The following is a 22,302-nucleotide window of genomic DNA, read 5'->3' as shown; positions in this document are numbered from 1 at the left end:
TAAAAAAGATACCCAAGCATTGCTATATGTGTACAACTAGGTCACTTAAGTCGTATGTATAATAATAACACATATATGTTGTCTTTGCGTGATCATCCCCAGAAGCCTCCAATCTAGAATATCACCAACCAACCAGTAAGGAAGGCCGTTGGCCCGATGTGCCGGAGCTGCAGCGACCTGGGCCTGGATACAAACCCAGTAGGCTGCAATTTCCCACTTTATGGGCCCAGTGTGCTTTCGACAGAACGTTCAGGCCCTCCATTTACCGGCTAGGCTCCATGAAGAATTGAAGACTCATCCACCTTAGCAAAGATAGGTAGTTGGTAACGGAGTACTCGTCTCTCCGTCCATCCGTCCGAAAAGAACGCAACTCCCGTTTCTTTGCTAAGGAGTCAAACCGAATAGCTTTTAGAGATAATCCAGTGCCCGACAGCGAGAATTGGCTAGACTCAACCTGATATCAGGGCCAGCCCAATGGAGTCCGGAGCAATTTAGGGACGAGTCTAGCCTGGTACCAGGGCCAGGGCCAGGGCCAACCAGGTTTGTAACATAACTAGACTCCATGTCGCCTTTCATCAGGATTACGAAGAGACAGGAGCATTAAGCGATGCCCAGAGTCACCACTTATCCTCAGATGACTGATTCAAAAGTCCCCTGGCGCAAAAAGTTAAAAAGTGCACCTACAATATATGCAACTTTCCGCCAACCTAATCAACTTAAAAAGTATTGTTAGCTCATCGCAGCATTTTTTCATGTAAATAATACATTAGGTATTTATCTCACCGTAACAATGCCACGTTAAATCAGCACTGAACTTTTCCCCTGCTTCCATCAGCCACTGAAGTTTGGCTGCCTGGGAAAGGGACTCGCCACGGTGATTTGTATATCCAAAGGTAAACCGGGAGCAACTCACTCAATCAATCTGCAGATCCTACACGCGCACTTACATACAAGATCCTCCCTCCCCCGAGTAGAGCTGAGCTGGGTCGTTAGCCGACAGGCCTCGCCGCATCAATTCCCATCGTCCCACTCAGCCCGAATTCTTTAAGCACGGTGCTTGTCGCTCTACTCTACGGGTTTCATTCATCAGCCGCAGAGCGCGCGTTTGGTACGGTGGCGGCGGGTCGACGCATCGGACGAGCTCATCTGAAGGAACAGGGAAGGTGCGGCGGCTCCTGGTGTGTCAGCGTTGCTATCCGAAGCCACGCCGCCGACCCTACTACTCCGATTCCCATTGGCCGTTTTGGTTTCGGACACGAAACTCGCTTGCGTTTCAGACTCTCAGTAGTGCCCCTTCTCTCTCATCTCGCTCATGATTCCTGCATTGAATAGAACCATGGTTTCTGAACCTTGAGAAGAAGAGACCTTGCCGGCGGGACAAGAATGATTTGTCACCTGTCGGAGCATTATATATACTAACTCATTTTTGTCACGGAGCTAGGGCGCTTTTTCTTTTGTCGCTCATCATGAGAGCTTATCCTAGTCTGACGATGCCTGGCACAGCATGTACTGGCCAAGCCATTGGCAATCATCATTGTCTAATCTAATTGGAATGGCCCGGTTCTCCACAAGTGGAGCACTATAGTATGGGATAGATTATTGTGCGATCGAAACCATGCATTGTATGCGCCTACTCAATTCCTACCGCGCGCACCCTCGCCCATAGCACGCCGAACGGAAGAGAGAAACCACGGGCCTCCTCTCCGTTCTCTGTAGGCACAGATCGGTCCAAGAATCTCCTTCGTGGAACTGTGCATCACGCGACATCAGCAGTTGATGTTTGGCATGTGCCTGTCAGATACTTCAGGCGTGAGAAAGATGGCTGATGACTGTCTTGACATGTTTGGCATGTGCCTGTCAGAAAGGGCCCATCTCGGTCGATCGTCAGGCGGTTAGCCGGTAGGAGGTAGCCACAGATGTGTATCAAAAAAAAAGTACTACTAATGAAGGTTAGTGATGGCTAATGACTCTCTTGACAACTGAGAACATGGGGTCTTTGATTTGATCGCTGAGCATACGGATGCGTTTTTCACGAGAGCGATCGCGATAAGCGATGCGGCAATTCGGGTGACCTGGCGGATGAGGAAATGAATTATTGCTGTCCACATCAGGCAGAGCGAGCGAAACCGACCTGCACAGTTGCAGAAGTAACACCGATTTACTATGCATACATCTCCCTGCTACCCAATAATGCAGAACTAGCTGGTCAAGCTGCATACCCAACCCGTTCAAATCTTCTTCGTTCCTGCACTTTTAATGCACCCATGATCTCGAAATAAATAGTATGATGGAGCAGTGCCCGTATCAGCATGAAGGAGAGATGCAAATTTCACGTGTTCATCTGGAGGCTCGGATCGCGCGCGCACGTTGGCATGGCACCTCCGATCCGCTGTTCAGATGCCTAATCTCAGGTGACGACGCTGTTACCCCCACATGCGGGTGCCCTGTGCTAGGAGAGCACATGAACAGTGAGCCCAAGCCCGACGCGTCGGTGTCAGCGCTGCCGCGATGCGGATCTCCGTAGCGGGCGCTCCTGTGGCCGCGGAGGCGCCGCGCGGATACGCGGGGGCGGGGCATATCCGCGCCGCGCGAGTGAGCGCCAGCCGAGGGAGGTGCGCTGACCGCGCCGCCGCGGAAACTTCCGGCCCTACCGCGGCGGCGGCGGCGGCGTCACAGGCATCACCGCACGGGTGCCCGCAGCGCGTCGGCCCAACCGGGTCAGTGAGAACAGCGCGGAGGCGGGGACCCGCCGTGGAATTATTGGAGTCCCTGGGCGCAGGGAACGAGTTCGGGAGAGGTGGTTGCGGGATCGCCTGCCGCCGGGATTCTGCAGCATACGTTGTGTGCCCTTTCTCTTGCTCAGCAGGCGAGCAGTCCAGACCGTCACGCCAACCGCGCCCAACCCCGTCAACTTGCTGATACTGGGTTTCTAGCAACTCACCGCAAGTTCTATTTACCGTCGGCCAATGCGTCACCCCGTAGCTATCTTGCTTTTTTCATCCTTATTTGCTACTCCATTCTCTCAATATACATGTCACTGCAAACAAAGCTTCCCTAGTTGATGAACCTCTTCGATCCCATCTTGGGGTCTGCAACTCACCTCCACCTTGGGTATATTGGGTATATGACAAGGGTAAGGGTGTTTCTTCAAGAAATCACCAAAACATGAAATAGTGAGGGGCTGCATATAAACATCGGACATTAACATTTATCTCTTGTGATATTTTTCTCTTTGACAGAGAACACTATTTAACTTTTCGATGAGGATATTTTAATTAACTTTTCAGAAAAAGGAAAATGAGAGAAATTGGTCAGTGTCATCCACATGGTGGAGTGATTGGGGGAGTGATAAAAAAGCTTGATGAGGGAGAAATAGAGCTAGCAAAATTATCACCGAGTCTTAGAAGGTGCTTTAGAAATATGCTTATGCATACGACCAGAGCAAGGAGGAGTGGACGATGCTTGGCTTTCGCTACACATGCTGCCCCACTCCGCCAGATATGCAATTTTTAGATTGTAGCACTATCTCTTATGTTTTGAGTTCTTTTTCCTTGCATGATGAACCAACTATATATGTGTTGAGTTGCATAAATTTGCAAAGAAAAATACTCATGACATCATGATATAAAATGGCTCATGCAGCAAGTCTCAAGCTTCATTACAGCACGGTCTGCTGCGGAAAAAAAAATTAGAACCCTTCTCTAGCTCGATTTTTTCTGATCCCGCGGAACCATTGTCGAGCTTTACAAACGGTACGGTTCCATGTCGAGCGCATAGAATCCGGTTTGGTGCCTGACGTGGATCCGTGCTGTTCCCGTGGCCCAGCCAACAGCCCGGCCCCAATCGCCTCATCCACACCCTGTGGGCCCACTCTTCTGTGTCCAGCAGCAGCCAACCACTGCCCGTTCGCCACGTCCCGAACGCTCCCAGCTATATTTGATGAGCTCCTCCTCCCCGCCCCGGGTCGACCAAGCCGGAGAGCACCGTTGCGCACAAAAAGAAAAGGAGGGCCTGTGTCAGTTGGGCAGCCACAGAACAGAAGAAACCAAACCACAGCACAGACAAGACGCCATGGTGATGGAGGAGGCGATGGACGGCGAGATGAGCTTGTCGAACATGGTGCTGGGCTTCTTCGAGGACTTCGAGAGGGAGCGGTGGCCGGAGAAGGACGACGACGAGGAGGGCTCCGGCGGCGGCGACGCCGCCGAGAGCAAGGCCTTCTGGCAGATCCAACACACCCAGCTGCATGTAAGTCCTCTCCTCCCTCCATTTGATTTGGCAATCTGTCTCGCATGCCGATCGTCAAGATCGAGCAGATGTTCTTTTTCTGGTTAGAGCAAGACGAATTGGAGATGAATTGCAGCTCGTTGGCAGCACCGCCGCCACGACCGCACAATGAATCCACGACCTTTGGATTGATCTTTTTGTGTCCTGTTGTTTTGCGTGGGCCTAGCCTGGTCGTAGTATCTTCTGGTGCTGAGCGATGCAAATGTGCGTGGATGTGGATGATACAGGAGGCCCTGGCCAAGAGCAGCCCGGCCGAGAGCAGGATCCGCGCGGACACGGAGGCGGCCGTCAGGAGCATGCGCGCCGCGGCGGGCGCGGCCTGCTCCTGCACGGGGCGGCCGGCGGCCGGCGGGGACTGCCGGCGCTGCATGCTCCGGCGCGTCGCCGAGCGGCTGCGCGACGCCGGGTACAACAGCGCGCTCTGCACGTCCAAGTGGACGCGCTCGCCGGACATCCCTTCAGGTAACCCGCGGCTAGGCTACCGATTTTTTCTACCGCGCCTCGTCACTGATTTTTTTTCCCGCTGAAATCCACGACGGTCACCAAAACCAGGAGAGGGGAATATCCAATTTAAGGGCGTTTTAGTGAAGAGAAGATTCTGTTTCTGTGTCACCGAACCTTGTTCACGTACATGCTGCCAGTGGCTCGACGACTGATTTGTTGTTTAGCTCCTGATCACGTCACTCGTATGGATTTTTTTTTTGTTAGGGAGATGAGCCGTAGAAGCGTTCTGCCAGTAAGCAGTAGCGCCTACCTGAAGTAGACATATACGAGTACTAACACGGCCTACTCTGTAAACTCACATGGTTCACATGGACCTACTACCCATCCTTCTTCGGTGAGAGACGCTTCCCACTCCTACTACCGAACGGCCAGGCAGACGTCAGGAACGTGTCTCTTTCGCTCACAGTTCAGCGGCCATGGCTCCCACTTGCCGCGTCCAGATCAAACCCCTCCCGGACCAAAAGAATTGCAACACGTTTGCACACAGCATCCCAAAAACTGAAAGTCCCAAGCAACCCGAGATATTCGACGCCGAGCAGCTCGTTCCGCGTCACAAGTCTGGCAAGTCCGTTGCATGCTGACGTGTCTCCCGATCCGTTTGCAGGCGAGCACAGGTACGTGGACGTGGTGGTGCAGACGAGGAGCGGCAAGGCGGTGCGCGTTGTGGTGGAGCTCAGCTTCCGCGCCGAGTTCGAGGTGGCGCGCGCCGGCGCGGAGTACCGGGCGCTGGTGGCCGCGCTGCCCGAGGTGTTCGTCGGCCGGGCCGACCGGCTGCGCGCCGTGGTCAAGGCCATGTGCGCCGCGGCCAAGCAGTGCATGAAGGAGAATAACATGCACATGGGGCCCTGGAGGAAGCACAAGTACATGCAGGCCAAGTGGCTCGGCACGCCCGAGCGCACGGCGGCTGCAGCGGCGGCGCCGGCGGCAGTGGTTCCCGCGGTGACGGTCGGCTCGCCGGAGAAGCCGACCAAGTTCAGGGCGTCCATGCTGACCTTCGACTTCGGCCGGACGGCGGTGGAGGCCGTGTGATGAGAGCGTGACGTGCGTACAACGAGGATTATTGCTGCGGAGCTGCATGTTTGTTACAGTAGTAGAGTGTACCCCGGATTTTAGGTTTTTTTGTCAGGATCCAGAACTTGAGATTTTTTCAGAAAACCGATGTTGAAATTGGTAGCCAATCGATACCGTCACTGTAGAGAAACCGCAAGTTCTGATTTCTGAATATGTTACTGAGGAATTATTCTTGTTGCAAGGGAATAAAACTGAGCTTCCCTTGCACTGATAAATGGAGCCAACTGGAGCGGCAAAGATCTGAAGCGCTGAATAAACATTCGTTTCTACCAGGGAGCAGTCGAATCATATCTGTATCTGGCGACAAAATCACGTCCGGAAGCGAATAAGATGACAAGAAGCAGAGTGTCCATCAGCCATGCTCCATTTCCAGTCAATAGCATGGTACGCATTGCTCAAACACTGTCCTGAAGGTGCTAAGGCTCTATAGCACAAGCACATATTGATAAATCCAAACCAGAAATGTTGCAAGGTGAGAAAAGGGTGTAATAAGTAAATATGCGGGTTCCCAGAAATCAGAATGAGCTCTTGATGTAACGATGCCAAACATTTTAAGCCCCTTGAAGAAGCATTTTCAGTAAACTGCGTATGTACATTTTGTGCATTTGATATGATGAAGAACACTGCCATGGTGAAGTAAAGCGAGTGCTAGTCGTGCTGTAAAACCGTGAAAGGCAAACAAACGATTTGTTTCCTTTTTTTTGTATCTACCTGACATAAAAAGAGCTGGAAGTACATCCTGTGGCCTATCGGATTAGCAATTTCGGAAGGGAGAAGGTGCTGAATACAGTTACAACAGTTTTGGTGGAGGCGGCCCAGAGAAATCAGGTTGGCTATGCTTGAGCTTTTGGGCCCAATTAGCAAGCCAGTTCTTGTGATCATGAGTCTCCTGGCAGATCGAGCTTGGCATGTTGTCGAGTGTACCATCTCTTTCAAGGACCGTCTTAAACTTCTCCAGTATTTGAACTATTTGGCAGAAGTCAGGCCTCTTCTCCGGATGCGAGGTCCAACACTGCTCAATTAGAAGTCGTACTGGCGCTGGGCAGTTAGTAGGAATGGCCGGCCTCACATTCTGAAAATTAGAAAATTATGGTCACCATTTTTTTATTTTACGAAAAGCAACACTACTGAAGGAATGCATGTATTTCTGAAACTTCACTATACACTGCAGCTATTCAAAATGTCTTCGCATATTGTTTCTTGTGCAATCCAATCTCTTAATTTAGAACAAAGCGATATTCCCAAGCCAAGGAATACAATATTAGCATGCAAGGAAGGAAATGGGGATCAGGTTATTACCTTGTCAAAAACAGCAAAAGCTGCTTGAAAAGGATTCAGCTCTTCATAAGGTACTGAGCCAGAAAACATTTCCCATAAGATAAGGCCAAAGCTGTAGACATCAACTTTTCGACCATATGCTTTACGCTTCATCATCTCTGGAGCCATCCATCTGAATGTCCCGGTGTCGTTTGCCAGAGGGTCACAGTACTCTTGTTCACAAGCTATTCCAAAATCAACAATCTTTGCACAAAATTCTTCGTCGAATATGATGTTCTCTGGTTTCACATCACGATGGACAACTCCCTGCGAGTGAATGTATGCCATGCCGCGTGCAATATCCAAGCTAATTGAGATAATCTTGTCTAGTGGAAGAGATTTGTGATCCTGCTTGTGCAAAAACGCTCTCAAAGAACCTCCAGCAAGGAATTCAGTGATGACGCAGAATACTGGTGGACTGCTGCATGCTCCAACCAGCTACATAAACAAAATGTGGATTGATTGAGAAGGAGACTCACAGAACAAAGATCACAATTTGTAACTATCATGATAAAGGATGGGCTTTCATTTTCTGAATTTTAGTGTGCTTGCAAGTCAAACAATCTCCACTACCCATTTGGACAGCAGGACGACCATGTGCCCATATATTATGCATGTAATAGTAGGATCACATGCAACTATCAACTATGGAAGGCAACCCTAAAAGTGCAGCTACCAAATTGTACACTACTACTGAATTACTGTTGCGAGTCCTTCAGGGATCCCGAAGCTTCCAGGTCAACTGGAAGAGGGTTATGCCAATTAAATGCAAGTAAATAAGACACGTAATATGAAGGTTAATTGCAAGTTCAAGGGTTCCTCTGCCTACGCAATTCTGCATGCTGTACTAGTTGTCAACAAAAAGGAAACGCCGTATACATAAAAAAATTGAAACGTCTTGATAGCTGGCCATATAATCACGAGTGCGTCTAAATTGTCACAAAGTAAAAATAACTCGGAAACATAAAGCACACAGTATAATTGTCCGACTACTTCCATGACATTGTAAGCTTATTCAGAGCCAGTGCAGAATAACACCAGCATCATAACCACAAAAGAAATTCTTAAAAAATGGAAAGTTGTGAGTTACCTTAATGACATTAGGATGATGGAGTCGTGACAGAGTGGTAACTTCCGTGTTGAACTGCTTCTCAAGCTGAGCAGCCAGCTCTGCATCTTCCTCGTCATCAGGCTGTCTGATGAACTTGACGGCAACAGGCTGCTCCTTGTAGATTCCGTGAAACAACCGACTGTGAGCCCCGGACGAGAACCTGTGCCCAATGAGCAGCTGGGAGCGATCGACGGACCATTTCTCGAGCACCTCCAGTGCAGCAACCTTCGCCCTTCCGTTGGCATGGCCCTCCTTCCTATGCTTCAGCTTGCCCGGTGCCCTCACCGGCACCGGTGGATTCCCGTTCAGGTCTAGCGAAGACGAGGATTTTCGGGGCGGTGGAGTGGAGAACCTCTTGCTGGCCGATCTGGCTTCCTGAAACACTTCAGGAACGTGACGAGATGGGAGGGGCGACGTCGCCCTCTGCTTCAGCATCGGCGCCTCGCCAAGCAGACTAAGCGACGAGCTGCGCGTGAGGGAGTCATCGCCCGGCGTTTTCTTCCTCGGAAACGGAGCAGGGCTCGAGCACGTTCTCTGCAGCCTCAGGCTCTGCTCGTCGGGGTGGAAGGAGAAATCGGGCGCTCCAGGGCGCTCATCATCCGCGCTCCGAACTGCGGGCCCGCAAGGGACTGCCACGCTCAGGTTGGTTCTTCCTTTCTTCCCATTCGCGACCTTGGCATCGTCCTGCGTCGCCGATGCTTGCTGCGACGAGCGATCACTGGCTGCCTTGTCGTGCTGCGTCGGCTCGGCGTCGGAAGACGAGTCCTTGGTGGGCTCGGGCCGGGTGCTCAGCGGGCTCGTCCTCGGACGGGAGGAGGTGGGGGGCCTCGTCCCTGGCTCCATGTTGAGGCCATGGAGTTTGAACCCCGAGTCGGGGCCCTTCTGCTTGAGCGCGGTGCCGCGGTTGAACTGCTCGACGAAGGCGCCAAACTGCTCCCTGCCGGAGTTAGAGCGGACGACGGAGTGGGAGAACCGCGTGCGCCGCACCCACGAGTAATCCTCGTCGTCCATCTCCTCCCCTCAAATCCCGATGCCACCAACCAGACGATCCCGAGTTCCTTCCCGACGCGCGCGCGCGCGCACAGGGACAGGGGGCTGAGGCGCCGAAACAGATGGATCAGAGGAACCTGGACGAGAGAAATCCGGATCCTAGCACATCCCACAGGTCATTGAACAGGCGCCACATTTGCTGCTGCTCCCTTCTCGAAGAGCCCCGGGCCTTCGCCCGACCTCGATCGCTCGGATGCCGCGAGCGATCCGGTCAGATTCCACGGACCGGCTCCGCCTCCTGAAATCAAATTCAAAATCAAGCACCCGAGATCAATACGCAAAGACGGCGAACAAAACGTAGAAGAATTCATACACGAAGTCGCCGGAAACTAACTAGCTAGGAAAACAGATGGAACGCTTCCATTGGTCAAAAGCCGCGAGCTAGGGACAGAGGAAGGATCGTCGGATCGAAAAGGGCGACGAACCGTGCCGGCTACGCGAACGAGAGAATAGAGGCGTGCAGGAACCGCCATAAGAATAGAAGAAGGGCAAGAAAAGGGCGAGCGGGGCGGCAAGGCAGGACGGGCGGGATACGTGAATCCACGGAAAGCGTGACGCCGAACCGGAATTGAAATCCCACGCCACGCGACGCCGCCACCCCGGCGCAGCGCCACCGGTGCCCAAATCCAAACAAGAATTCGCCCCTCCCAATCAAGAGCCCGAGAGCGAGCAAGAGAGAGAGCCGTCCCCGACGCTTACCCGACCGGAAGAAGCAGCCGAACCCCACGCGCGGACGCGCCGAGCAGGCGGGCAGGCAGGAACGTGGGGGGAGGGAACGCGCCGAACAGGCGAGGCCGCGGCGGAGGGACGGGACGGATCGGAGGCGCCGCACGGGGTGAAAGAAAAGGCGACGCCGCGTGGGGGGAGGAGGCGCCGGAACCCGGGAGTGGGATTCGCGCCGATGGGGAAGGGGAGGCGGCGGCGAAGAATGTTGCGATGGAGCCCTCCCCGAACGGTTTTATCGCTGGCCGAATCGAGCAGCTTCGGGGCAGGGCGGGGCCCGGGGCGGGGGCGCACGAGCACGAGCAGCAGCGATCCTCCTTGGCTTCGCGTCGCTTTCGTGCGTGCGCGGTGGCCTGACGTGACAGGATGGGACGACGGATCTCTCCTTTCCCGCCCTCGTTAACAGAAGGAGATCGAGCAGTGAAGGTGAAGTATACGGACGCGTAGCGGGGCGGGCGGATCCATCGCTAGTTCAACGATTATTCTACGGTCGATTACGGGATCATCATAGGCGACTTTTGGGGATCATTATTATTAATTAATAAACCGAACGAGCGCTGGTCTCTTTTGGTCCCGGCGAGAGGGGAGGTGAGACGCGGATCCGATGGCGCTGGCGTCCGGGATCGATCCTATCCTCCATGTGGACCTCGTGCATGTGGGCGGCCGGGTTCGGTCGCTTCGGCGTCGGCGTAGGGCGAGCCCATTGGCAGGGTGAACTATACAAGACTCCTGACTTTTGGTTTGTGAATTGTGATGAGTAGCCTAGTCATGCCCCCCCCCCCCCCCCCCCCCGAGTCTTGGAATTTTAACACGTACGGCTTGACAATTCAGCCCATTCAACATGACAATGCCATTAAAAGCCAAATATATGTATACGATTTGCATACTACAGATCTTGATGCCCACAATATTAGATACACGATCGCGCCGCTGTAGGATTGTACTAATATACGCTCTTGGTATGCGTCGGCGCTTGGTGTGTATGGTGATGTTTGTATGTCAATCTTGTAAAAAATATAAATAAAACATCATTTTGTACAATTAAAATGCACAAGGTAAATGAACTTTCTGTATATTACATGTGGATAGCTCTTTGGATACACTCTTGCCAGATTTAAACTTTTCGGATAACATGAAGTTATTGAAACTTCTATTTGACAAATACAGTTCAAAATACCTTACTAACATACCTCGAGCATAGTCACAACTTTAACTTCTAGAAAACCTAATTCTTGAAACCAAACTCTAGCAAACATGCCTAAATTCATAGGTATATTTGAAAACGCGCCGTTTCCTCTCTCTTTTTTCCGGAGAATGTATACTCGACGTGCTGGTCTATCTAGTAGTAGCACTTAGAAAAATCAAAGATTCGCTAATATGGATCATGCCTTGCTCGCCCTTTGAGGCTTTGACCGATCCCTGTGCACGTGGCTTAGATTTTGACTACCAGCCCGTGGTGCAATTCGCTTCACGAGGGCCGAGGTCTTAGTTAATCAGGAAAACAATTGTGTTCGCCGAAAGAGAGTAAAAAGACTTTTGGTAGGCCCCAATAGGCCGGAAAAAGCCCGCGAACAAGGCCCGCCTTGCGTCCAATCGGATCCAGCAGGACAACGTGCCAACTGCCAAGGAACCCGGACTTCACCCCCGCGCGGCCGCACCGCGCTCCCGCAGTCCCCGGCTCCCCGCAGCCCCACCACGCCGCGCTCGCCACCGGAGAGCGGAGAGGTCAATAGAATAAAGCGAGCGAACCCAATGCAGGCCGCAACCACCACCACCACCACCACCACCGTCTGCGCGCACCCGCACACGAAGCCTTCGTCGGCCCCCTTCCTCCGGCTGTCCCCTCCTTGCCGCGTCAGCTTCCGCGCTTCTCTGCTCCCGAACCTGAGGGCGACCGCCATGGCAGCCACGTCGCAGCAGCAGGAGCAGCTGGTCATCACGCGCCCCGACGACTGGCACCTCCACATTCGTGAAGGCGGCGTCCTCGAGGCTGTGCTGCCACACAGGTTTGTCCAATCGTCGCTGCTGCTTTGATGGCGCTTGCCGGGTGTTCGATGTAATGCCTCTGAGTGGTAGCCGCGTGGTTGTGTTCTCTGTGGCAGCGCGAGGCATTTTGGGAGGGCTATCATCATGCCCAACTTGAAGCCGCCGGTGACCACGACGGCGCGCGCCGTGGAGTACAGGGAGGAGATCATGAGGGCGCTGCCGCCCGGGAGTAGTTTCGTGCCACTCATGACGCTTTACCTCACGGACAACACTAGTCCGGAGGAGATCAAACTCGCAAGTATGAATTATCTCCATCCAGTTACCTGTTCTTCAGGCTTTTTTCATCTTCAGATCTAAAGCTGTATCTTTACCTAGTGGCATGTAGATGGACTTCACGTGTCATGGTTGTCTAGTTGTATTGCGTTTGCATCCATCTGCTCCTAACTAGTCAAAAAATCCAAAAAGTACTCAGCGCTATCGTTGGTTTCACCGTCCCTTCGTGGCAGACAGTGCAGACTGCAGATGTACATTTGTGCAATGAGTTCATTGCCACATACCATCTGTCGAAAACATGAGCAAATTTGGCTAATGTCCTTAAAATAATTGTGTGCATTTATCAATATATGGATTGTCTGGATGGTGATGTTTATGTTGCATGCTATGTGGTTTTAGGAAAGAGTGGTGTAGTCTTTGCTGTGAAGCTGTATCCTGCCGGAGCAACTACCAATTCCCAAGATGGTGTCACTGACATTGGGAAATGCTTGCCTGTCCTCGAGGAGATGGTCAGGCAGGAAATGCCTTTGCTTGTAAGTAGCTTTGGACCTTTGGTACATTGCATCCTTGATCCACTATTGACCTTTTGATTGGACTTTTGATCCACGTGACTAGCCTTAACTGGACAATCTGTTGAACAGTTCTTGCTTCTAGTTAGTAATTTGTTTTTGTGGCTTTTTGCTGCACTGCCTTATGAAACAGCTTTTATGGTTATTTGTGTTTTTTTTTCTTCAGGTTCATGGTGAAGTCACAGATCCACATGTTGACACCTTTGACCGGGAGAAGGTTTTTATTGATAGAATATTGGCACCACTTGGACAAAAACTTCCACAGCTGAAAATCGTCATGGAACATATCACAACTATGGATGCAGTGAACTTCATAGAATCATGTGAAGAAGGTGTTGCACTACTGCTAGAATGGCCTTATACTTTTGCCCTTTTCAATGATTATAACACTTTCATGTTCCCAGGTCATGTTGCTGCAACAGTGACTCCCCAGCATCTCCTCCTCAATAGGAATGCTTTATTTCAGGGTGGCTTGCAGCCACACAATTACTGCTTGCCAGTACTGAAAAGAGAGATTCATAGTATGTTGCAATTGCCCTCCAATAAGAAATGCAACCAGTTGTTACAAATGCACAATCATATTTCTTTTGGTTCAAAATGACTAGGCATTTCCTAAGCAATTGTGAAAACCAGTTCTTAAACATGCATGATTATAATCATTTTGGTTTGAAGTATGACCAAATATTCCATCATCAATATATAACTAGATCCATAATAATGTTCTTGTCTTACATTTTTCTGTTGCCTAGTTAGATTCGGCAATTGCCCATATTTCAATCAACTGTCATGTAATTTTGAACAGCACCCTTATTAACTGTTTCTCAACCTTCTACCCAGGACAAGCTATTGTATCTGCTGTAACAAGTGGGAGTAGAAGGTACTTTCTTGGTACCGATAGCGCTCCCCATGATAAACGGAACAAAGAATGTTCCTGTGGATGCGCAGGAATATACAGTGCTCCTGTTGCCTTGTCTCTTTACGCGAAGGTATTTGAAGAGGTAATCTCTATCTCTAGCACTCTCATACCTATCAATCATCTTTGCTTTTGAGACAATAAAGAGACTACATGATCATTTATCACTATAGTTTTCAAGAAAATTATCTTTCTGTTTCACAACACTGAAGTTTCGAAGTGTAACAAACTATGTGGATGTTGAAAACTCTTTCTGATTGCATTTTTTTTGGGACATGTTTCCACAATTTCAGGCTGGTGCCCTAGATAAGTTAGAAGCATTTACAAGCTTCAACGGCCCTGATTTTTATGGCTTACCAAGGAACACATCCAAGATTGTCTTGAGAAAGAGTGCCTGGAAAGTTCCCGCATCCTATAAACACAGTTCAGGGGAGATTGTGCCTATGTTTACTGGCAGCACCCTTGATTGGCTTCCATCTGATCAGCCTGAAGAATAAACAATTTGCATTATTGGACGATGCACTTGGGTGGAATCAATAAGTGGAGTCATTCCATTTGTTTTCCTCGTTTTCTGTTAGAATCAGCATAGGAAACTGTCTTCAGACATAAGCTTGTCCTATGCCTCTACGTGAAATTCTTGAAGGCAAGACTAGCGAGAATAACATATCGAAAGCAATGGCGAAATGTCTGCTTGTTGAGTTATATTATATCCTTTTGGGATTGCAGACTTGCAGTACAATTTCAGAAACGGGGCACAGTATACTGTTTTTTTTTGTTGAAAGCAACAGTGTACTGTTTTCAAGGGTGATCTACTGATCTAGGCATCAGGGCACCCATGATGAATGAATAATTGAATTTACATCGCTGAGTATTTGACATCTCGCAGTTCCTTTGTCACAACTTTGTCCTGTTACTACTTCTGAATCCTGACCGACTTTAGGACAATTGTTGTCCTTGCCCCGTTGTTCAGACTTGCAGTTGCAGGTGATGCAATCTCTCATTCTGTCGTCACATTGCCATCGCTGTCTATCTGTAGCAACCTCTCACCATGTGCTCCTCCCTCTGCCATCAACATCCGAATTTTCATCACCGTCGTCGTCATGGATGTAATTCAGAAGCGCCCGAAGCTCGCGAGCACTCACAATGCCCTTCTCCTCCATCTCCCTTGCTAGTCTATCAGCATCCTCCTGCTTCCCGGCCCTCCATAACTCCTCCACCAATGCCCTCCTTGTGATGTCATCCACCACCCTCCCGGCCCTGGCCATCTCCCACATTACCCGCTCCGCGTCTTCGGCCTCTCCGGCCATAGCCAGCGCGCTGACGAACGCGTTGCATGCTGGCTCCGTCGGCAGGAGGCCCTTCTCGCGCATTTCGTCGAACAGCTCCCGCGCGTTCCTGGTGCGGCCCTGCGCGCTCAGCCCGTGCACGAGGTAGCTGTACGTGGACGCGTCCGGCTCGCACCCGTACAGGGGCTGCATCTGGTGGAACACGCGCAGCGCGTCGTTGAGGTGCAGCGACTGCGCGTAGCCCCTGACGAGCACGTTGAGCGTGCGCGTGTCCGGCAGGATCCCCTCCTCGAGCATCTGCCTGAACAGCGCCGACACGTTGTCCATGTACATGTAGTGGATCAAGGTGTCGCCGCGGCCGCGCGACAGCAGCGCGGTGAAGAGCGCGTGGTATGTGTCGGCGGAGGGGCGCGCCGCAGGGTCGGGGGAGGCGCGCATGAGGGTGTAGACGTGGAAGGCCTTGCCGAGCCTGCCGAACTGGCAGTAGAAGTAGAGCGCATCGCGGAGGAGGGTTCCCGGAGAAGGGAGCGAGGGGAGGAGCGAGAAGGAGAGCGCGCAGGCGCGGTCGAAGTCGGCGTACAGGTCGGCGGCGGCGAGGCGCTTGATGGCGACGAGGAACGGGGCGGGGTCGGGGCGGAAGGCGGGGAGGCGGAGGGAGTGGGTGAGGAGCGGGAGGAGGAGGCGCGCGTCGGAGGTGGAGGCGAGGGAGGAGGCGAGCACGGGCGGGGTGAGGCGGGACGGGAGGGATGCGATGGCCGCGGAGATGGCGTCGGGGGAGGGCGGCGGCGGGTTGCGGCCGCGGCCGCGGCGGAAGCGGTGCGGCGTGCGGCGGGATCGGGTGGAGAACGGTATGTGGCCGGAGATGGACGCGGGGGCGGCGGTGGAGCGGAGGAGGCGGCGGAGGAGCGTGGCCATAGGGAAGGCCAGGAACGGGTATTTTTCACAGGCAGATGACAGATCACACAGGACTTCAGGCCCAAAAGGCCTTGACCAGACCGCCCCCACACACAGGCACACAGCCACAGAGCAGTAGAGCACCAGCCGGAAACCGGAGGCAAATTCCTCTGTTACGTGGAGGGTGGGGATGACCGCCGCCGCCGCCCTCACGTTGGCGAGTCCACTCCGGCGTCTCCTCCGTGCTGCTCACCCGCGCGGAGTCATCCCCGCCCCGTACTATTTCATCACGCGAGGTAAGCCCGAACGCCCATCTTATCGTTCGATTTTTGCCTCTCCGCTGACGCTTGGCCCACCCGCGCCGCAGGACGGTGTACCGCCGCCATTGCCGTCGCCGCAGCAGCCAGGGATTCGGCGATTAAAGGGAGCGTGGACAGGAATGCAGCCGAGGAAGTCAGGAACATTCTGGATATGGTAAGCCCCCTTCAAGACAATTGAGAAATCAGGCTCAGTCTGTCTTCATTGAACTGAGTAGCTACTAGTGTTCAGAACCTAGTGAGTATAGCTATTGAACATAAGCAGCTTGTAGGGGCGTATGCGTTGGCTTGTGATTATTGCGTCTGATTAATTGCCTTGGAACCAGGTGCTTCCATTGCACTTGGCATTTCACTTATCAATTATCATTACCAGTATTGAGTTATGTTCAAGCTTAACTCTGACTCTCTGAGTGAGGGAGGGAGGGAGTATTGGGGTAAATCACAAACATGGGCCATGAGAAATGCTCAAACCGTAGCTGTTTCTCTATTGTCCTATGAGAGTGGTCGTCAATAAGAGTGTCCTATGAGAGTGGTCATCAATAAGAGTGTCCTATGAGAGTGGTCGTCAATAAGAGTGCCCATGTGGTGCATGCAACATAAACCTTCAATTGCATTCAATTGATAGGCTCCGAAGGAAATCACCCATGTCATTTGCTTGTCATAGATAAATAAGTGATAACAGCTCTGGAGTAGGCATATTCAACAGATAAATAGCAGAGGGAAAAGAGACTTTTTCCCACTTCGGAGGGCATTGTAGTAGAAACTGATATTTGCATTTACTGTAGTCTGTAAAATATGGTTGAAACAGATGTATCATACATTAGTATCTTATTGCTCTTCTAGGGGGGGGGGGGGGGGGGGGGAAGAGAAAAACCACTATCTGATTTGTTGTCATTTTGGCCGATGCTGTAGGATTGAGTTTGTTAACGTAGTTTCATGCATGAACTTTGGACATCATCACTGAAACTTTATTGTTGAAGTCTGAAAAGGAAATTCCTCATTCCAAGGATAAAATATAATATACGTGGCAATATCTATATTTGTTTGTTTATTTTAGTATTCCTCAGAAATATATAGTGGTTCTTTTCTCTTTGAAAGGGCAGGGGCAGTTGTCTAGTATAGTCATCTTAGGGCTCACAATGCTGAGGTCACAATTGTGAATCCCGGAAGGTCATATTCTTTGGTGAATAAACAGGCATAACCCACAAAATTCGTGGTACAAATTTACTATAAGATTCAGCCTGAGAGCCAAAGTGCCACACTGTTGGGCTGGACAATAGTTAGCAAAATATGAGTAGACTCTAGATCTATGATGTGTCACTTTTCTTCGTAGGCATGTTTGTGTCCGTTATATTTGAATCAAGATGGTAATGATAAAATGTGCCAATTTGATCGTGTGGATATGGTTGTTCTTGCTATCCGTAGATTTGCACTAACATCTAGCTTATACAGGCAGAAAGGGCTTCCAAACGAAGAGATGTTTTCCACACCAATTTTCTTACTCCACCTATAATACAGGAGGCTATGTTGGCAATTGAGAAGTTAGCAGACATAAAAGCAGTAGCTCAGGGTGGCTACCCGCAGGTGAAATTAAATACTCAAATGGAAATTCGCTAGTTGCTTCTATAAGGCTATCTAGCTTCTCATTCTTATATTTATATATATAGGCTGAGCGGTGCCGAATTTCTGTTGGACATCCGGACTCTATGACAAGTAACCCAGATGTAGTTGCTGCTTTGAGGTTTTCTCAGTCTTACCTTATAAGCATCCCTATCTGCTATATAAGCTGACTTTGAGACCAACCCAGCATCTCAGGGAATTTCCGATTGGAACCCTTTTCTCATGGTGACTTTCTCGGTGCCATTCTTGGAACAGGAATAACAAGGGAGAAGGTTGGAGATATTCTTTTACAGGTGTACTGCTTCCCCAATCACTTTATTCTGAATGATCTGGCCATTTCCCACCATTTCCCTTTTGTCACTGAAATGTCTATTTGATTTTTGTTAGGGGGAAAGAGGTGCTCAGGTCCTTGTTGATCCAGAACTTGTTGACTATCTGATTTCTACTCTCGAAAAGGTAGATTAGATATCTTGCAATTTGTGCATCTGTTCTATTACAATTCACAATTTACAGGAGTTTTTTGTGTACTTATCCCTGATTTTCAGATTAATGAGCATGGTGGAGAAGATCTGATATAGTTTATTCTCACATTTTATTATTCTTTGGGTCTGGTGTGATGCAAAGGACAGAGAACTCATAGCAGTGTTACTAGTTGCAAAGTTTCTGAGTGTACTCATATATTAGGAATTACAGTGTGCTATGTTCTGATATGTTCTCTGGTCATAATGGAAAGGCTTTCTTAGTGATTTTAGTACGTCTGTTATGAGTTTTAGCTAAATTTATTTGCCAACTTGACTGTCATTCATGATTCATACACTTTGGTTGCCTTTTTTATTATCTGATTTTGCTCACTACAAATCCTTCTAGTTACGATCCATTTTAGCTTAGCCCAATTCATGCATGATTACGGATATTTCTAATGGGATTTTATTCTACAGGTGGGGAAAGTTGGTGTTTCATGCGCTCAGATTCCTTTGCTCGCTCTAGAATATGAACCACCAAGGTTTTCTCATGTGATCTCATACCTTTCTATGAACCCTATGAGCTTTCTTTCAAAGTTTTATGTTGTAAAAGCCTGGCAAAAGCGACTCAGATTTTCCTTTAAACTGCAGGACCAAGTCATTTAAAACTGTAGAGTCGTCCCTCAGGGTTGATGCATTGGCCAGCGCGGGATTTAAAATCTCACGCACAAAGCTTGCTAGCTTGATAAGGTATGAACTTTGAGTTATCAGTTATCAACTTTATGTGTACTTATCTTAGCACAATTGTTTTCTTTATTTATTTTTTTGTCTATTCTAAATGTCCACTGTACCTCTGTTTGCTTGTTCAGTGCCGGGGATGTTCGTGTGAATTGGATGCCAGTTTTGAAAAATGGAGTTACCCTGAAATCTGGAGACGTTGTTTCTGTCAGTGGAATGGGAAGATTAAAGGTAATTAAAAAATAAAGAATGTGATAATCTTATCTTTTAAGTTATAAATGACTGACCAATCTTGTAGTTGTTCGAGAAAGAAAAAATGACTGACCAATCTTGTACACACTAAGAATCTAGGATAACCTTGTCGTGTTGCTATTGCTACCTACTTTACTCTGATACCGCTAGTTTCTTGGTTTTGCTTGAGAGGCCTTTAGTCTATGCTGTTTCGTAAATATGTTGAACTTCTCTTATTCTTTAGTCCATTAGGTTGGATGTTGCATGTTTCACTTTTGTTCGATATTGTTTTGACTATATAATGCATGCAAACTTGGTCTGCAAATGAAGCAACTGAGCAAAGTCCTTGGAGTCAGGGTAGCTTTTCCTCATCTGTTGGCCATATAATGGCAAATGGGTGATGTCCCATGAGCACAGAATAATAGCTTATTGTATCATTCCTGATCTGATGCTGTTCCTTATACTGAATTTGTTTAAACATGTTAACAATCAGTTGGCTAACCTTTTGTTTTATATTGACGAAGTAAGAATATTGCTTTGATCAGATATTAGGCAAATGGCCAAATATATGCACGCCGCTTTTTATTGTTTTGCAAACTTCTGAAGTGCCTTACTTTAGATTTGCAGTATGAAGTTATCTGCTTGGTTTATTTATGGTTACTTGTTCATTTCTTCTCTAGATTGGGGAAATTGTAACTACTAGGAAAGGAAAGTATGCGGTTGAGTTGATTCAATATTTGTAAGCTAGGGACTGACCTAATCTCTTTTCACGGCTGAAATTGAAAGGTATGTATTTTTTATTCCTATATGTTACTAGATTCTTGGAGCTGAAATGTCATGAATTTGAGTATTCCTAAGGGAAAAAGCTATGCATACTACCAGAGTGTGCGAAGCCTCGGCAGTCTTAAACTTGCTTGTGCCGCTTGAATAAAAAAAAAGAGAAACCATCTTGCGCTCTGTTTGGATAGTGGAGTCTGGTCGGGCGTGGGTTGAATGCTTTGGTTGGATATATAGCACTTTTCATTCATAAGATTCATTGACTGCTGTAACTTTGGAAAACAATTTTCTTTGAGGTGAACAATTGCATAAACTCATCAGTATAGATTCAGTATTTTGAATAACAAGCACCAAAGGGCCAGGGCGCTTCTATTACCTAACATGGTTTCGATTTTTTTGGTGCTGTCACTGACACAGTCTTGTTGAACTTTTTATGCACTGTCAGAATCACTATTTGAACTGCTAATTCTGTTAGGGCTTATTCTGCTCTAAATAAGGCTAAAGAAATGTTAGAGAGAAAGGTTTATGTTGTGAAAAAAACAAAAAAAAGAAACTGTTTTTCTGCTCATCTAACTTTTGTGATACGAAATAGTGTACCCTATTCCATGTTTGATAACCACATCCTGGGCTACTTGCATGGTCAATCATCAAACGTGTGAAACGATTATGACAAGATGATAGGAAATATTTTTGCAATTGGGACAGTTGATAGCTGCTGGCCATAGATTCACAGGCTCCTGGCCCTTTTAATGCTAAAACGATTGACACTGAGCATACCTTTTTATGGGTTCTGTGGTTCTTGATTGCAAAATCATCACAAGATTCAGTGCCCAGAGCTGCAAATTGTGCAAGGGTCTTAGTGTTGCATATGTTTATCTTAGGTTACTCATGCTGTGCTCGTTTTCTTGGAACAGGATGAAGAAAAGGTTCCAAGGCACCAGTTAAAGCTTTTTTTCTTTGTCAAAAGTTTAGCTATTAAGGGATCTCATAAAGGGATTTACTCAAGTCCTTGTACACCTCAACCTATTCGCTACAGTTCTTTCTTCTTTTTTGGCTAGTACGTGGTAGTCATGCCAGGCCAGGTCCCTAATAATGCCACAAGAGAACGTGTCTTTGGAGGTGCAATGAGATTTTAGAGAGATAATTTCGTTCTTTTCTTCTGCTTGAACGAAGAAAATGCAAGCATTCTCCTGTTTTTACAGCATAATATTCTGGTAGGTTTCACAGAAATATCCTATAATATCTAAAGAGATATACTACTGGTAGTAGTGTTATGTCAAAAGTAGGGCATCACATGTTTGTAAAGCAGTAAAGGTTTTGTGATGTATACAGCCTTGGGGGACTTTGAATGCGCTAACTTGACAGCCTGTGTCAAGCGGTTGTTTGTTTGAACTTTGAAGCCCAGCAATTAACTGGCCAGGAACAATATCTACACTGCTACACCTACCTTTCCTTGAAGTTTTCTTTGAAGGAGATGCCAAAAGCTTGGTCACTCACATGCTCCTACCAGCGTAGGCTAGGTGTTTCTTTCTCATAAATTGTAGTAACATTTCAGCATCAGATGGTGGCGTTTGTCACCTCGTGATTTTTTTTCTGCCAAAGGTAACCACGCGGTGGTCGATAAAATGAGACTATTCGCAAGCATCTGAATAACTATCTGATGAATGGCAAGCCGGCCTTGTAATAATGTCTGACCAGTCTGATGGTGTGCGAGTCCTGGGAATTGGATGTAATGGTACAAAATAAGGTTTGCCATGTTGTTTGTTTGCCTTGATGTTTGGGTATCAACAGATGCTGGATCATTTGGTCTGATGGCCACTTTAAAGTGGACCATTCTCAAAGCTATGTCTTGAAATGTTTTTAGTGACCTGGGTCAGTGGAACAGGTGAGAGTGAGCTGCACTTTCCGAAACAGAATCATACTCATTTGGTCACTTCTACCACAAGTTTACTTTGAGCCGGCGTGACGATGTCCTTTCTGGCGCGAAGATAATCTAGATTAGTCCCCAGTCTCTGCACTGTCAAGTTCCAGTTTGGTTGCTCCAGCTGGTGCCTTTTTCCATCGAGTTCCTCTTGGTTTCTTTCGCGGCCAAACTAGTGGCAAGTGGCTTCTCTGTATGTGCCATAGTTGCGACAAATTTGACTCCGGGCCTGAAACATGCTCAAGGTTTCCTT

At 48.8% G+C, this 22,302-nt stretch overlaps 5 protein-coding genes across 6 annotated transcripts; 3 read left to right on the top strand and 2 right to left on the bottom strand.

Moving 5' to 3' along the window:
* Positions 1-3,972: 3,972 nt before the first annotated feature.
* On the top strand, positions 3,973-6,134 carry LOC112893078. The gene is made up of 3 exons (XM_025960239.1): positions 3,973-4,248; positions 4,515-4,749; positions 5,396-6,134. Exons 1-3 carry the CDS (start codon positions 4,072-4,074, stop codon positions 5,818-5,820), a joined length of 837 nt encoding a protein of 278 aa, XP_025816024.1. The 5' UTR covers positions 3,973-4,071; the 3' UTR covers positions 5,821-6,134.
* Positions 6,135-6,505: 371 nt separating this feature from the next.
* LOC112893077 (dual specificity protein kinase shkB-like) lies at positions 6,506-10,280 on the bottom strand. Its single transcript, XM_025960237.1, has 4 exons — positions 10,040-10,280; positions 8,270-9,578; positions 7,162-7,617; positions 6,506-6,934 (listed from the first exon to the last, which is right to left on the bottom strand). The coding sequence occupies exons 2-4, from the start codon at positions 9,299-9,301 to the stop codon at positions 6,653-6,655; spliced, it is 1,770 nt and encodes a 589-aa protein (XP_025816022.1). The 5' UTR covers positions 9,302-9,578; positions 10,040-10,280; the 3' UTR covers positions 6,506-6,652.
* A 1,405-nt stretch (positions 10,281-11,685) lies between these two features.
* On the top strand, positions 11,686-14,675 carry LOC112893610 (dihydroorotase, mitochondrial). The gene is made up of 7 exons (XM_025961033.1): positions 11,686-12,069; positions 12,166-12,347; positions 12,722-12,855; positions 13,058-13,223; positions 13,296-13,412; positions 13,729-13,889; positions 14,098-14,675. The coding sequence occupies exons 1-7, from the start codon at positions 11,816-11,818 to the stop codon at positions 14,299-14,301; spliced, it is 1,218 nt and encodes a 405-aa protein (XP_025816818.1). The 5' UTR covers positions 11,686-11,815; the 3' UTR covers positions 14,302-14,675.
* LOC112893612 (pentatricopeptide repeat-containing protein At2g27800, mitochondrial-like) lies at positions 14,656-16,005 on the bottom strand. The gene has a single exon (XM_025961034.1). The coding sequence runs from the start codon at positions 16,003-16,005 to the stop codon at positions 14,848-14,850; it is 1,158 nt and encodes a 385-aa protein (XP_025816819.1). The 3' UTR covers positions 14,656-14,847.
* LOC112893613 (putative RNA-binding protein YlmH) lies at positions 15,848-21,586 on the top strand. 2 transcript variants are annotated; one of them, XM_025961036.1, is made up of 11 exons: positions 15,848-16,280; positions 16,352-16,458; positions 17,820-17,885; positions 17,969-18,042; positions 18,109-18,214; positions 18,309-18,377; positions 18,860-18,924; positions 19,034-19,132; positions 19,252-19,351; positions 20,032-20,137; positions 21,043-21,586. In XM_025961036.1, the coding sequence occupies exons 1-10, from the start codon at positions 16,175-16,177 to the stop codon at positions 20,092-20,094; spliced, it is 855 nt and encodes a 284-aa protein (XP_025816821.1). In that variant the 5' UTR covers positions 15,848-16,174; the 3' UTR covers positions 20,095-20,137; positions 21,043-21,586. The 2 variants fall into 2 exon arrangements, with proteins under 2 accessions (XP_025816821.1, XP_025816820.1); XM_025961035.1 differs by having other exon boundaries at positions 15,851-16,280; positions 17,754-17,885.
* Positions 21,587-22,302: the final 716 nt, after the last annotated feature.

The sequence above is a fragment of the Panicum hallii genome, chromosome 5 (genome assembly GCF_002211085.1).
Source record: "Panicum hallii strain FIL2 chromosome 5, PHallii_v3.1, whole genome shotgun sequence".
Lineage (NCBI taxonomy): Eukaryota > Viridiplantae > Streptophyta > Magnoliopsida > Poales > Poaceae > Panicum > Panicum hallii.
Note: the sequence above shows the minus strand (reverse complement) of the source record. Positions and strands in the feature narration are given on the sequence as shown.